The sequence below is a fragment of the Canis lupus genome, chromosome 4, assembly GCF_003254725.2.
Source record: "Canis lupus dingo isolate Sandy chromosome 4, ASM325472v2, whole genome shotgun sequence".
In the NCBI taxonomy this organism is placed as follows: domain Eukaryota; kingdom Metazoa; phylum Chordata; class Mammalia; order Carnivora; family Canidae; genus Canis; species Canis lupus.
In genome coordinates, this window is record NC_064246.1 from 12,773,874 (window position 1) to 12,789,639 (window position 15,766).

Sequence of the window (15,766 nt, forward strand, 5' to 3'; positions counted from 1 at the left end):
AATATAAAAACATAGGGTTTAAGTCATGCATCATTATTTAAAAAGAACTTATCTAGTATTTGTCACATAAAACAAATGAACAATAACACTGATAATGGGGAAGTGTAAAAATGATTAAATAACCAACTAGAAAATAATGAAAAATAATAATAAAAGCTTTCTCCAAATGCAAGAATCTTACACGAGTGGTGAATAATCTATAAGCACAATAGTGGAAGGGGGAAAGAGGTTTAAATTCTGCCTCTGTCTGTTGTTCACCATTACTGTTAAATTTGACGTCAGAGTCTCAATCTGCTCATCAACAAAAAGAGAATAAAACCACCTAAACTCAGAGGCTCACATAAGTGTTAATGGAGAGAACAGCCTTTCACACCTGCCAATTATTTTCTTGTACATGGAACCTAACTTTGCTAGCAGGGTCCCCATTGATTCAAACTCAGGTGTGCAAGTAAAGCCTAAAAACATCTTTTCCAAATAATCAATCAATATTTTTGAGATTCCAATTTTTGCCTACTCCCTTCACCAAATTTGAGCTTTTTACTCATTGTTCTTACTGTAAAGGAAATAAAAAAAGAGAGTATCACTCCATAAGGCATATGAGGTCTTTTCTATCCTGGCATAGAACCTAGCAGCGCCTACAGGGACTCACTGCTAACATTTGTCAGTGTCATCAGCTAAAGGAGGTTTTTTTTTTTGTTTTTTTTTTTTAATGTTAGTGCTAATTTCTTACCATCCTACAAATTGTTTTCTAATTTAGCCTCTGAAAATAAGTCTGTTTTGAGCCCCTGAGTGAGTTCCTTAAAACCTGCTTCTTCAACAGCTTTCACATAAAAATGGTAGGCATGAAACACAAGACATCGGGAAGATACTCATTTCAAAAACCAAGAAATCAGCCAACGCAAAATGACTTCACTACTTATCCTCAAAATTACAAACCTTTTGGGAATTAACTGTATTTGCATTTATTTTACCATTAATATAATTATGATCCTGTTGAGGTAGGATACATTTCAAGTAAGTGTGTGATGTGAAAGTTAAATTATTTATTACATCCAGTATTATTACCCTCCTACCATCCATGTACCACTGTGTACTCTTCTTTTGGAGGGAAGAGATACATCACAAGGATTTTATTAGGAATGTTCTAGGGGTGGAAACCCTAGCATCATACCTCACATTCTGGGAAAGAGCTATCTCATGGATCCCAGTATTCTGTGAAAATGGTGCTCCCAGTGGTGTCTTGGAAGTGACCCACATGTGAGAAGTGATGGCGTAAGCACGGGGCAGGGAATCAGACCCACTTCGGTCTGAATTCCAGCTTTACACTTACTAACTGTGCAATCTCAGGATTGCTGCAATGTTCAGGAGTGCGCCTTCCCTGATCCAGAGAGGTAGGGTAATACCAGGCATGCATGAGAATGAACTACAATAATAATCTACTTAAAGCACTCAACAGAGTGCCTGGCCCACTATAGTTCCTCAGTGATTTATTTATAGCCCAATCAAAGAAAGAAATGGTAAATTCTTCTCCATATATTTTTGCTGTTAGGTATCACTCTGTACTGCCCTTCTTTGAAAAGGGAAAAATCCCTTAGAGTTTATAACAAAAATATCTAATGAGAAAAGTCCTGGTTTTGGATTCCGTTTTTCTGTTTGGTTTTGGGTGAATAGGGGTATCTGAACACACTGGTAATTCTAAGTGGCGTTTACTGACATGGGCCAATTTGGTCTAGGACAGGGCAACATGTAGTGTTTGAAAACTGCTGAGGCCTACAGAAATGGCAGTCTGAGAGGGAGAGAGAGGGAGAGAGAGAGAGAGAGAGAGAAGGGGATGTGCTGGTAAAGACAGTCCATAGGACACTCAGGATTCTGAAACCAGGTAGGTATAGATGGTGACAACTCCATATTGGCCATATCATTCACTCTTCTCTAAGTCCCCAACTATCCAGAAACTGTGCCATACCTCTTTGGTGACCACAGTATCTAGAAGGGGTGGAAAACCGGTTGGTAATGAAGTATATATATCTTATAGACATATTGCATAGCTAATGTTTTTGTTTCAGTAAATATATAAAGTATCTAGGTGAAGACTTTTCATTCAGCCCTTGTTAAATACGCTTCTTCCCTCTAAATATCTCAACATTTATGCCCATGTCTACAAAATAAAGTTTGTCAAAAGAATTATCTGACACTTCGTTCTATGTGTACATGACTCTTAAGCTTTCTTTAATATCTACCTAGGCTAGCATTTAACCACTGAGAGAAGCTAATTAATAATAGTGTTAATGAATGGAAAATGTATTTAACATGTGAGTCTTTGGAAGCATTTCTCAAAATGACAGATTTAATTCCCTGAGGGCTATAAAAAAGTTTGCAAAGAGCTGAAATGCAGGACTCAAATGAGTTTTTGAGGATGCCAGTTTATTAGTAAAATTTCATTCATCAAGTGATTTTCTGAATGCTTGTGAGGTACAAAAGTTCTTGAAAGCATCCACTCGTTTACTCAGCTCCTCCATTTGCTTCTTGGCTATGGTCACCTGGTTACATCTGAAGGCCCACACTACAAGGAAGGGAAACTGGAAGCCGTCACTGACTTCTCCCTTTATGCCAGGAACCTGGCAAAATGCCTTTACAGTATTTCTACTCTTTACAGTATGTATGCAAGTAAAGGACTAATAACATCCTGGTTTGAACAATGTGGTAACTGAAACCCAAAGAAATTTAGTTCAAGGCCACAGCTAATTAGTGGCAGCTCCAATATGAATTCTTATCGAGGCCCAAAGCCCATTCTTTCCATTTCCGCGGTTTACAATACTTACCCTCCCCATGACTTTCTCCTTATTGCTTACATGCTTTATTAATGTTTTTAATCCTCTAGTAAACAAAATTTAGCATATTTTCATACACGCTTCAATTGTATAGACATCTTAGAAAATTGTACTTCATTGGGATAAAATAATGCTGCTCATAGTATTAAAACTACAAAATTCTTCGGGCTACCTACATGTAGGTTATAGATGCTATAGCGTCACTGGCTTCCAGTCACTAGAAAATCTTGGACCTACTTCCAACCCTCTCTGGCCAAGTTCTCTGTTGCCACTCTTTTCCACACAGTCTATACATCTTTCCTCTACTATGGTGGTGATTTTTGTTGGCTTTTGTTTTGCCAAAGGGCAAGCTACGAACCTGGTAGATATGAATATTAGTCTCTATCCATTCTAATGGACTTCATATAAATTCAAACAGAACTGATGATATGATCTTAATTAGTAGAAGGTCACCTATAACTGAGAAATCATTTACTGGAACCAACTAAATCTCAGTTGAAATCTATACATTTTATAGGCAGCTCCTGTATTTGATGAGGATAGGCCATTCTTTTTTAAAGCCACTTTGGGTGCAGGACAGCATAATCTTGAATCAAGGGGATAAGCACTAGAAAATTATGAACTATATGTTAAAGGTCCAGACTTCTTTTCCATTAATTTGCTTTCAATTCTTCTACTTTTAACTTATACAAACTAGAAACATCAATCTGGGTAAGACTATAGCAGATTCCTTGTTTTCAAATGTTATCTTTCTATGCAAATATTTTCTTCAGAATACTATTTGGATTATATAACTGACAGTGTAACAATGTATTTAGACATCATCCTTCAACATTTAACCTATTCATCAATCAACAGATAGAAGCTAATAATTCTACTTCGTTTCAGCCACTGAATTCCTCTTAAAAGTTATTTTAAATGTGCACTAATTTAAATGTACATTAATTTAAATGTAATGATTTAGACAATATTTAGATTTGGCAGTGAAAGATAATTTATAAAATTTCAGTTACTAAATAATTTAACTATAACATTGCAACAGTTGATCATTCTTCTCTTCACATAAGAATTCACCATAAATGTCTATTAATAATGACCTCTCTTAAAAAACCTATCCTACAGAAGTTCTGATGGCTCAAGCAAGGGGCTTAGAGCCACACAGAGCTTGATTCCAAGGCCAGTTATTTCTGTGACTGAGGCAAGTTACATAACAAACTTAAGCTTAGGCTAAAGCCTCTGTACATGTGGATAACACTCTGGCACAGTGTTAACGTACCCAGTGCTAACCCAACATAAAAAATACCTATTTTTTCCTCTAGTTCTTCACCCCTACCTGTGCCGAGTAATACAAGAAGAATATAAAGAAGCAGGTAGGGGCGCCTGGGTGGCTTAGTCAGTTAAGTGTCTGCCTTTGGCTCAGGTTATGATCTCAGAGTCCTGGGGTGGAGTCCCATGTTGGGCTCCCTGCTCAGTGGGGAGTCTGTTTCTCTCTCTCCCTCTGCCTTTCCCTCCCTTTCATGCATGCTCTCTCCCTCATATAAATAAATAAAAAATTTAAAAGATTACATTACCAGTCCTCACCACAGTGACAGGCACAGTGTAGGTGCACAGTGCATTTTTATTAAGTGAATAGATACTGGTAAAATGTGACATGATTAATGTATTTTTTCTAATAACATAACTACAATTATAAAGCATTGCCAAATCCTCTTTGTCCTCAAGCATACCTACTGAAAGCAAACATCTTGAGATTCAATAAAACACACATATACACAACAATATATCATCTTGCCAAAGGCAAATCAAGAGACAGAAAAGACCATGAGCTTGAAGAGTAATGAAGAAACAGTTCAGTAGCTGTAGAATGTTGGTGACAAAACTAACAAAATTTTAAATAACACATTCAGATATTAATAAATATATAATTTATACTAAGATGATCTTGCACTGATTATAATGGTAATTGATCAAGACCAAGAAAGTATGAAGTTTTTTTTTTAAATGAACATATAACTTTGAGAATAAAAAAAAATGTATCATGATAGGAACAGAGAGCACAGAGAATCCATCAGCAGACAAGTTTTATTTAATTGCTTCCCAATTCCTAAATATCATAGAATGTTAAAAGATAAAGATTCATAACTTTTCTATGAGTGAGTTAAGCCTTCTTCCATCCATCCTCTTCCAAATGGAGGAAGAGTAGAGATGGGGGAGCAGCCACTTGTGCTCCTAAAGAGGTTACCTGCCTGGCTGCCTGGCACAGCCCCTAAAGGCTCAGGTTCCATTCATTCTTGTGTTGCTTATGAATATCAATAACAACAGCAACAACTACCACTATATGGCTCTTGCTTTGTGCCAAATGCCATTTTAACCCTAATTCATTGAAATCTCATTGCAACCCTATGTATGTACTTTTATTATATTCATTTTTCAGGTAAAAAGACTAGGGCCCTGAGAGGTTAAATAACTTCCCCAAGGTCACACCAGCTACAAGGGCTAGCACCTGAATGCAGACAATCTTACACTATAGTCCATGCTCTTAACCACTGTAGGATACTGCCTCTCATCCATCCACCACCCTTCCCTTTCTCCCTCCCATCCTTCACCTACTCTGCAAGGCCCAGTTTGGTAGTAGGTGATTATGATACCACTTCCGCCCTCAAGGAGCTCATAGTCTCCTGGGTGAGGCACATGGGAACTCATAATTACAGTACAGAAAATCAAGGGTGCTGATAGAGAAACTAGACTCAATAGACATCTGGAGTCTACACACTCAGCAGAGCAGGAAACAGAAGTAGGTTCCTTTTATCTAATAATACAGGTCAACGTAATCTTCTTCAAAAGCCCAGTCATTGTAGTATACAACCTCCTCCTGCATGGCATCTTATATAATGGGTGCCATAGGGCATAGGAAAACAGGCATGGAGAAGGCCTGTAAATGTCAGGAAGCACCAAACTTATATAGCAAGAGATAATCCTCAACAGTTTATGTGTCTGAAATTTATTCTCAAATCCTTACATTGAGATAGTCCTAAAAGATACTGCCAGATTTTTATTTCAGTAAACCCAGTGGTTAAATACAGATTCCAAATGGGTCCTGTGACCCAAGTTTAAGTGTAGACCCAATACTTATGAGCTATGTGACCACAGGCAAATTATTTATTCTCTTTAAGTCTTTGTTTAGCTATAAAAACTAGGGATGAAAATAATGCCTGCCTCATAAAGAAGTTGTGAGAAAAACAGTAGAATAATCCATGGGAATCACTCTACACATCATCAGGTATACAGCAAGCACCTAAGACACTGTTATGTCATTATAGTGACGTGTCTTTGAGGATTTGAAGTCCTGGTGTTGGTAATCTTCCTTTATTTTCAAAAATTTAAAAAGAAATTCTTCGGGTAAAACACTAAACTATTGTGGCAGTGGGGGGCACGTGGGTGGCTCAGTCAGTTAAACATCTGACTCCTGATGTCGGCTCAGGTCATGATCTCAAGGCTGTGGGATCAAGCCCCACATTGGACTCCACACTCAGTGGGGAGTCTGCTGGAGATTCTCTCTTTCCCTCTCCCTGTGCCCCTTTCCCTGCTCATGTTCTCTCTCCCCCCCCAAAATAAATATTTTTAAAAATAATCTATTGCAGAAGGGAAGAAAGACACACTACTCAGACTGCACTGAGTTAGAGATATAAAACTTGTTATTTAAGGCTCTCAGTGTCTAGGAAGTAGCTGATCACTTAGAAGATTCTCTGAATCAAATCCATTTTGATATATAGCTGTGAAAATATTAATTACATATGCTGTTTCATGTTGTAGGTAAAAATATGAGCTAGAGTTAGACTTTCCATGCTGGAATCTTGGATCTATCACTAAACAGTACGGGAACAGCTTATTGGGCTCATGCCTCAGTTTCCTCATTTATAAAATGGGGATAATAAAAATATTTTCTTTGTAGGGTTTTTGTCAAGATTAAGTGAGCCTCTACCTACAAAGCAATTTAAAAACCCTACCTGGTATATTTTAAGTGGTCAATAAATGTCCTGGGAGAAAAGACATGAATCCAGGAAATTTAATTATTCATTTTCCGCTTCAAGCCAGGAACTTGGCAGTTACCCTAGAATCCGATCTCTCCCTCTCACATCCTACATCCAGTCCATTGCCAAGTTCTGTTGAGTCTTCCCCTAAATATCTCTTGGTTGCAACACCCCCTCTCCTCTGTCAGAGTCTCTGGCCTGGTTCAGACCCTCAGCATCTCTGATTCCTGAATCATCACCAGCACTTCCGGATGGCTCTCCGGCTGCTGTCTGCAACACGGACACCCAAGTGACGGTTAAGCCATACAGCTGTTCAGTTCCTCCTCCTCCCGCCTGCATTCAAGGTGGTTTGAGTCCCTCTCCTTTGAGAGGGTCATTTCCAACCTTGTGAGATGGCATACAGAGGTCTTCATGACCTGGCTTCTGACTACTTTTCTGGCCATTTTTCCTGCCATACACTCTTGTGCCCTTTCCTCCTTACTTATGTTTTTCACACACCTGTAACATTGCCTCTTACTTCCACCACTTTGGGCATAGGATTCCTGTCCTTCTGCCTGCCTGTCTTGCTCCCTCCTCTCTCCTCTAGGGCTCAGCTTCACCAAAAACCATGTCTGAGCCCATTCGAGTTCAACTGGGAGTCTTCCTAAGGACTCCCGTGCTCTCTTCCACATGTTATGCAGGGTGATTACTGGTGCTCATATCTTTCTCTCGTCTCTGCAGGGAGTTACCGCGCTGCTGCCATTCTGCTTCTGTTAGTTTTGTCCCCACCACTCAATGCCATGCCTGATCCACAGAAGTCACTCAGTAAATGTTTGCTGAATGAACGCATGAATGCATGAATGCAAACATAAAGGAATGAATATTCACTCCTGCTCTACCACTGAAAAGTTGTAGGAGTCTGACATCAATAATTAGAAAAGATATTAAACATAAAATTTACTGCCACTTTATCCCAGTATATATTATCCTCTGTCAGGGATACACACACACACACACACACACACACACACACACAAATATGTGTTTCTTTTTTCCTTAGATCACCTCAAAGTGTTTTTTTTTTTGATAGGATGTAATAAATATATACAAGGATACTTGTGAACATTAAAACAAATTATTGAATAGGTTAAGGTCAAGTCTCCTAATATCCCTCATTATTGAAATGTATTTTATAGTTTACCCAGAGAGAAGGCAAAATATGTTGGTAACTCGGCACCAGAGGCCAGAGGCAAGAAGGGAAGTGTGGGCCTGAGAGCCTTTGTGACTTTCAGCCCTCATGAATCTATGGTAGTTTGGGTCATCTACTGACCACCGCCCATGGGCCAGGACATTGCTCAGTGCAGCGAATATAAAGAGTTCCTCTCTGCAACTTGCTCAGTCAGGGCATGGATCCAATGTTAAGCCACTCAAAGGCACTCTGTCTACCTTTGGCATGCCACCCACTCACAGCCAGCCTCAGCAGCCTGTCAGGATAGGAAGAGTAAAGGGGAATATCTAGCAGGGAAGAGCAATGGGAAAGGGTGCATAAGGGAGATTTGTAAATGCAGTGGAAAGAAACTTTTAAAAATACTCATGAAAAGGTTTTTGGATTTCTTTCTTTCCTTTTTTTGCTCCAAGTCAGAAAAACTGGTGATGAAAAGATTAAGGGTTCATTCATCTAGCTGTATGTCCTATAACAAACAGAAAGATCTTTTTCTGGACCCTAAGGTTGCTATGGTAAGAATAAGATGCATCGTTATTAAAATTCAAGTCATTAAAAATTCCTAGAAGTCTCCTATTTTTTGATTGGTAATCACCTATTCATGGTTATCAATACTCATAAAAGATCAAATGTGGATTTTCAAAAAAAATGATGAAATGTGAATGCAGTGTTAATTTTATATATGTATTATGATTTGATTTACAAATTAGATACTCTTTATGTTTTTCTTAAGCTTTTCTATTTTGTGATTTCGTGAGACTACTCAGTATTACTTTTATGTAATTAAAAGATCCTAGAGGATATTTCTACATGTGAGCAAGAGCAGCGAACCCCACAGTAACCCATAAAGCATATAAAAGCAGCTTTTCTGATTGACACGCGACCTACAATATGGAGCAAAGTAACCGCCAAGCCTTCATTAGGATCTTAGGGAAAAGGGAGGAAAAAGAAACCTCAAGTCAAAATAATCCACTTTGTACAGAGTAAGTGGTATATATGCTTTGTGACCAAAAAAGAATCTAGATTATGTCTTCAAAGTAATCTAATCTTGCCTTTACACTTTGAAAGTAGTCCCTGAAATCTCTGGACTTTGAATATTTAAATCTCCTGAAATACACTAGTACAACAGCAGCAAAAGCATTATTCCCAAGCCACTTTCTGGATCAACTCTGTGACCGTCCCGAGAATAAAACATTTTAAATCTGCTTGCACACTGACATAGCGATATTGATATTTCTCCATGTTCCCTTCTGGTTGCTAAGAGATTTACATTGGACGGACTCTGTTGTACTCATAACAAAGCAGTTTGGTCCACAAAGCATTTGCTCCAGCTCAGTGAGTCCAGAAGCTCCCTTTGCCTCACCCCTTCCCTATTTTGCGTCCAAGTCAAACAGGGGCCCAGGCCCCAAGGCAGCGGGCCTGTCATCACTACAGGAAACTGCGGTGCATAAGCCTGGCTCAGCTAACAACTGTTACACAGAGTATGAACAGCAATGATGACTTTGTATCCTTATGCAAATATATGTACCTTCCCCCATGGTTTCTTAGAAGCCAGTTTATGGTGGTGGGAGTGGGTAAAGATGGGTGGAGAGGGGGCACTCAATAATGACCTACCCAGAGACAGCCTAATACAGTACAATTAGACCAGAAGCTAGCAAAATATGGCAATTCCATAACTCTGCTGTGCAGGGCTTTGAAATACGCTTGCACAGAATTTCCTAACCTGAGTTTGTACTTTTGTGAAAATACATTCAAAAAAGTTAATTTACAGGAATATTGAAGGGGGAAGGGTCTACATTTAACATCTTTCAGCAAAGCAACTGTAGCCCTCCAGACTCAACTTCATCAAGCCTGCCATGTAACAAAAGGCAGAGAGTCTTCTTTTGCAGACCCTAACTCTGGAGAAGATGACAAAGGCACCAAAAATATTCATGATCAACCCTGAAAAGAGGTACATGTGGTGGATGAAATCTGCATGTCATTTGGAAGGCACATGCATCAGTGCTCAGAGCAAATTAAGATTATCTTTCCCTTGGGAATTCTCACAAAGAGACATAAAAATGCTTTATGACCTGACTTTCATATTCAGATCACAGAGTTTTAGTCAATTTTTATTAATTGCCGTGGAGGAAAAGTGCTTTGGGCCCTCGCTACCCACCGGGTACCTAGGAGTCATATTTAAGGGCACAGCCACTAAACACTCAGTAAGTACTCTCAGGCTGTAATAAAACACCACTGACCTAGAATATTCCTCCTCCCCCCACTTCCCAACACCTTAGAATATCAGTGGGGGATGATCAATGCTCATGCTTTAATCAGAAGCAATCAGTGTTGAAGCCTGCAGGTCCCTGCCGGGCCATGGGAATTCCTGCATTCAGGATAATCTCTCTCCCCTAGCAGAGAAAAACAAACCTCTGTGATTTTAGCTTCATTTAACAAAAGAAAGTTATTTCTGGCAGCTTATTTCCATTGCACAAGCTAACTCAAAGCACCTCGTACAAATAAGAGGCAAAAGAAAAGAAAGAAGGGGGAGGAAAGCGAAGCAGGAAATGACTTTTTTGCTACGTCTTTAAGGTCACAGATCTGCCTGAGAAACGCACACATGTGACAGTAGTTCTAGCACAAAAGCTCCTTTTCCACGAGACAGACGTCCAAGAAGTACAAAGACTGGCTCTCCGGCCTCTCCCTTGAACCTGAGTCCCTGTAGTCCATTTAACCTTGACAGGGCTGAGAAGAAACTACTTTTAACTCCCTTGCAACACCTTTCTGTGTCCTGGCAACATGCCCCTGCCCATGTGAAGTGCAAGCACACCTTCCGCATCAGCACTGCAATCTCCCCCACACAAGATCAAATCTTCCCTCGCCTGTAGCCCATCCTGGGCCGTGGTCTAACACTGGGTTTCAGCATCTGTTCCCAATTTATACCCTATACAGCATGTAAAAATAGCCCTTCATGCCTCTAAACAGGCGCCGGGAGGAGATTAAAACAAAAAGAACCCAGGCAAGATATATGCTCTGGCAGAGACAACTACCTTTTTCTTCCGATCCCGGGACCGTTTGCGGTGTTTCCTTTTTTTCTCAGTCTCTTCTTCAGCATTGATTTCTAAATCCCTGTTTTTCTTTAATTGTGAGGCTGCATGAGCCATAATGCATTTAAAAAGATCTTCTCAAGCACGCAGGGCTTCCTCGTCTGAGGTGATCTCCTCGGGCACCTTTAGCCAGGCTTACGGCAGCATTCCAATCACTGGAGAGAGCCCTTTGACCAGAAGCAGGAAGACATGCAAAAGGCAAAGATGCTGTAGCAGTTGCAGCATTTAAAAACCCAAAAGCCGGTCTCCAGACTTCATCTTCCACCTTCCTCCACCTGAACCTTTACACGAGAGTGCAGCCATCGTAATGCATTGAGCGTAGTGAAAAAGACAGCTGGGGCACAGGAAGCTGTATTATGGCCGTATCCCCTGCCACCAGCTGGAAGTGTCTAAGTGATGCCTCGGAAGGGGGAATGCTGCAAAGGATGCTTCTCCGAAGGGAGAAAATCCAGAGTCACCACACATGCAGGAGCGAAAATCCAGTACTAATTCTGAAAACCTATTTTAGAATCCTTCGAAAAAAAGACAGGGCTGCAATTTATACATCACCACTAGTTCTGCACAGAGCATAATTTAACCCATAAGAGAATGGAGCTGCTCCTACTTTAGTTTAACTGCTGATGGTGACAAAATATATAAAATAAGATTTCACAAAGTGCACTAAATTTTGCTACGGAGACCCTGACTGCATTACAGGGAAAACAATGCATGCATTGCTGGTCTCAACACTGTGTCCTTTATGCTGAACTGTCAGCCCAAATGCATCTTGTGGGAGAGGACTACAGAAGGGCCTGTTGTCTTTTAAAAACAACATGCTGATTACAACACATCATACAGAAAGGCGTGAGCATGTTGGTGCATGGAACAGATGCCCGATTCAGAGGAGTTCCCCAGGACTCTCCTCTCATGTGGTCCACGGGTCGGAGAATGGGCAATCTGTGCGGCAATCGGGGTTTCGGAGACACTGAACTGGAGATCGGCTTTCGTGTTAGGGTTTGCTTCAATCACCTTACTATTTTTGCCACCTGAGTCCTCACGGACTGCAGCCTCTGAATATTCATGATGTGAAGTGAAGCAGCAGTAGTTCTCAAGGCCTGCTGGCGTGGCTTCTGCCAGGACGCACACACTGGAAGAAATGCGCCAAGTCAGAAATCCTGTGTACACACACGGTATTCACACAGCCTGAGCAAGAAACGGCCGAATGTTAGATGGGACCTAAGACATTTGAGCCTGGTACAAAACCCTAAATCCACCAGGAAAATAAGATGATGCTCCATTGAAAAGCTTTAGACGTGTACTTCCAATACCGTAAGTCCAAGTGCTTCTTCCGGTAGAAAACGTCCATAATGTTAGAGATCGGTCCTTTTGGCTTTGCAGAACTGATGGCTAAAGCGTGTGAAAGCTGAAGCAGGAAGTCCAGAGGCGCCATGTGAGGAGTTGGCTGAAGTTCTCTGGAGCTGTTGTTCATCTACTTCATAAAGCACCTGCAATGTGAGCTCCTGCAAACAACATCCACCCGGTACATTTCGGGCTTGGAGATCAAAAGGCTTCTTCCCCATCCCCCTGTAGGGGGATTTACCCTCTGCTGGGCAGTGATAGGCAACAGGACAGGAAAGACACCCAGGGCTTTCCAGTCCTGCTGCAAGTGGATGGCACACACACCTCTCGGGCCCTACTATGAGTCACTTGAAAACCATGTGGGTCAACCATTCCCAAGGGCCTACTGCGTGTGCTGATGCTCATGAGCTGCTTCCCCAAAGAAACAGTCTTCAGGATAAAAGAGCTCTGGAAAGGGTCCCCAGTGCCTACCAAACCATCATCTGACAAAATAGAGGAGAAAATGAAGGAGGGGAATTAAATGCAACCCAGATCCAAAAGTGATAAATCATATTTGGATCTTAGTAATAAAAATGTTTTTTTACCAAAATATATTTTTTTAGTGTAATAGGAATAGGTGGGATGGAGAAAAAAATACAAATTAGAACTTTTGTACAGTCTCTCTTTATATAAATTATTCTGTACTTTTGAGGAAAATTCATATAATTTCCTTTCCTTATTTTCAGCAAGGTGTAGAGAATAGCCAGCTTAAAAGCTGGCTGGTTTCCCACTGGCTCCTGGACCTTTTTTTCTTTCTTTATAGACACTAATGATACTTTAAAATATATTTATAAGTATCCTTGATCAGAGTAACCTCTTTATCTGAGGCTGCCGAAACTATACTTTCCCATTGATCTCTATCAGCCAAAGCATAGCAGGAAATTAGGAGAACAGGCCCCAAGTGCTTTTCAAAACATTTCTCTCTAGAATAATTGTTTCTCCAAAATTACTCAGAAGTTGAGAATCCATCACAACTATTATGTTGCCATAATATAATTTTTTTGCTATGTTGGATTTTGTAGTATCTCAGCAAGTGGTTAACCCATCAAAAATAAATTCTAAGGCTTGGCTTATTTAGGTTTTATTTCTTTCAGAAAATGTGGGCTTTTGCCCTCCATTTCTAAACCAGCAGAACTTTTAACAGCAATGCTGCTAGGGAAGGCAGCCCTGTGGATCTGAGACTTTGATTATTATACTACTGAAGTCTTAGTTCCCTTCTTTCTGCCCAGCGTTCATCCTGACAGGTAACTCTCCAACTCTCCAGCTGCTTGTGTACTCATTCTCAACACAAAGGGAGACCCATGATAGCCACAAACACGAGGTTTTCTCCTCCCAAACTGAATTGACAGTTCTTTCAATAATTGTAGGAAGCAAGCTATTTATAATAGCTGAAAATTAAACATGAAAAGAAAAAGAACTTTTAAACACTTTATTCTCTGGTTGAAGATTCAAACAACTGTCTCACTGAAGTCTCCAGAGCTTGCTCTTTTCTGCAAGGTTACAGAATTAGGATGGATCTGCAGAATAAAACGGTCAGCATAGTTGTACAAGAGAGTGTCTCTGAGCAGGGTGGTGGGTCTCCACAGTAGGAAGGACATGCAAGGTTCAGTTGCATCAATTATCACCTGCATACAGGGTAACTTGTCCAGTCCCACTCCCTGACATTGGCCATGAGGGGGTACTGGACAGGACTCACACAGGATGGGGATGGCCTAGGCATGGAATGTCAAAGCTGTTAAAAGTTAAAGACTATTCTTAAGCCAATTCTCTCCAGAGAAGAGGGGGGAAGGGGGAATCTGTTCTGGTTTTATAAAAGTTCCAGGTACAAGAATTCCTAAAGCATCCTTTCAAAAATAAAGTAAAAGAGTGATCTTTCAAACTTCTTAGCAACAGAAACCCTTCTTTGAATATGTCCTATAAGAAAGGCAGTTATAAATAATCAGCATAAGAGTGGAGCCATTGGGCTGAACTGAAGGAATGGTATCCTAAAGCCCAGCTTTATGTCCCCCTACCCTTCCTGCAGAAGGCAGCTTGACTGAGCAATTTGAAAGCCAGCATCCTGCAGCATGGAAGAGTCCTGGTCTTTTTCTTGCTTGGACCTCAGTTACCAGAACTTATTTCAAAAAGTGATGCCTGTCAAAACTTTCCTTACGATTTTGCCCAAAATTATTCCTGGTTCCTTACCAGAAATGACAAATTTCACTTAGAGGACCTCCTATTTGTACATTGCAACATAAGACTAGTACCAAAAAATAAAAATCACTTTCTAGTTTGGTAGCTGGAATAATGTGTATTCCCCAAATAATTTCTAATGCAGGAATCAAAAGTTTGTGACTAAATATCCCACTGAAAATAAAACCAAGTCAACTCATTAGGATGTTTTATAGACTTCAGAAACTAGCAAGGGAAACTTCTCTTCACAGTTTAAGCTTACATCTTGACAGGATTTTGAGACAAACTTTGACTATTGTCTCAGCCAATTATTAACTTGACTGCTCTCCGGTGTTATTTTGTATTGTGTCTCCCCATTCTTGAGCTGGGTGGACACACAAACAATGTATGTGATTTTTATGAAGGGAATACTGTCTCTTGGTCATTTTGAAGTTATAATAAATGTGCACTTTGAAAAAAATATTACATAATGATGTAGAGAAGGGGAGGATGGGGAATGTAGACAAATGGAGGATAGGAAGCAGAAAGAAAAAAAAAAGTTCCCATCTGCCAGGGAGGCTGTACCTTCCCAAACCTACCCTCTGCTCTCGGTAATGAGCAAAGTGTGTGTTTTGATGGAATGAAAACTATTCGTGCTGCACCCACTACAGTTTTCTCAGGAGCAGAGCAGCCTCACTGTAAGAGTCAAAATATTTTTCCTTCACAAAGAAAAATGGATTCATCGACATTTCATTAATTTTGGCACCCTAGATAAAGATGATGTCAAGAGACCTTGAGCAGGTTCCGAACAATGTGAGGAAGAAGAAAGAAAACAAGCACTAAACCTGTCAATGGTTACAAATGACAAAAAAGCATCCTGGGAAATTCTCAACTCATAGTCACATATTCTTCTTCATTTGCAGATGAGACACATAAGTGATAAAAAAAAAAAAAAGACTATCTGGACAACACTGAAAGATGGCGGGTCCTTCCCACACTCTCATAGGGGTACCACCTCTGGGTAAATGAGCACTAGCTTTGGGCCCATCTGCCTTAGTGCTCAGTCTGCCCTCCATCCCTGGACTAGAC

General features: G+C 40.3%; 1 protein-coding gene across 10 annotated transcripts in view; it reads right to left on the reverse strand.

Annotated features, from left to right (window-relative positions):
- The window catches only part of ANK3 (ankyrin 3), a 673,376-nt gene that overhangs the window by 315,636 nt on the left and 341,974 nt on the right, over positions 1-15,766 (reverse strand). For 3 of the 10 annotated variants that reach the window (XM_035715395.2, XM_035715390.2, XM_035715385.2), the window contains exon 1: positions 11,093-11,848. The exons of 1 other annotated variant lie outside the window; for it this stretch is intronic. In XM_035715395.2, coding sequence (XP_035571288.1) covers positions 11,093-11,206 — 114 coding nt within the window. In that variant the 5' untranslated portion in view covers positions 11,207-11,848. Of the gene's footprint in view, positions 1-11,092; positions 11,850-15,766 lie in introns of those variants that run through there. 6 more of the 10 variants (XM_049108954.1, XM_049108956.1, XM_049108960.1 and 3 more) reach the window with 6 other exon arrangements.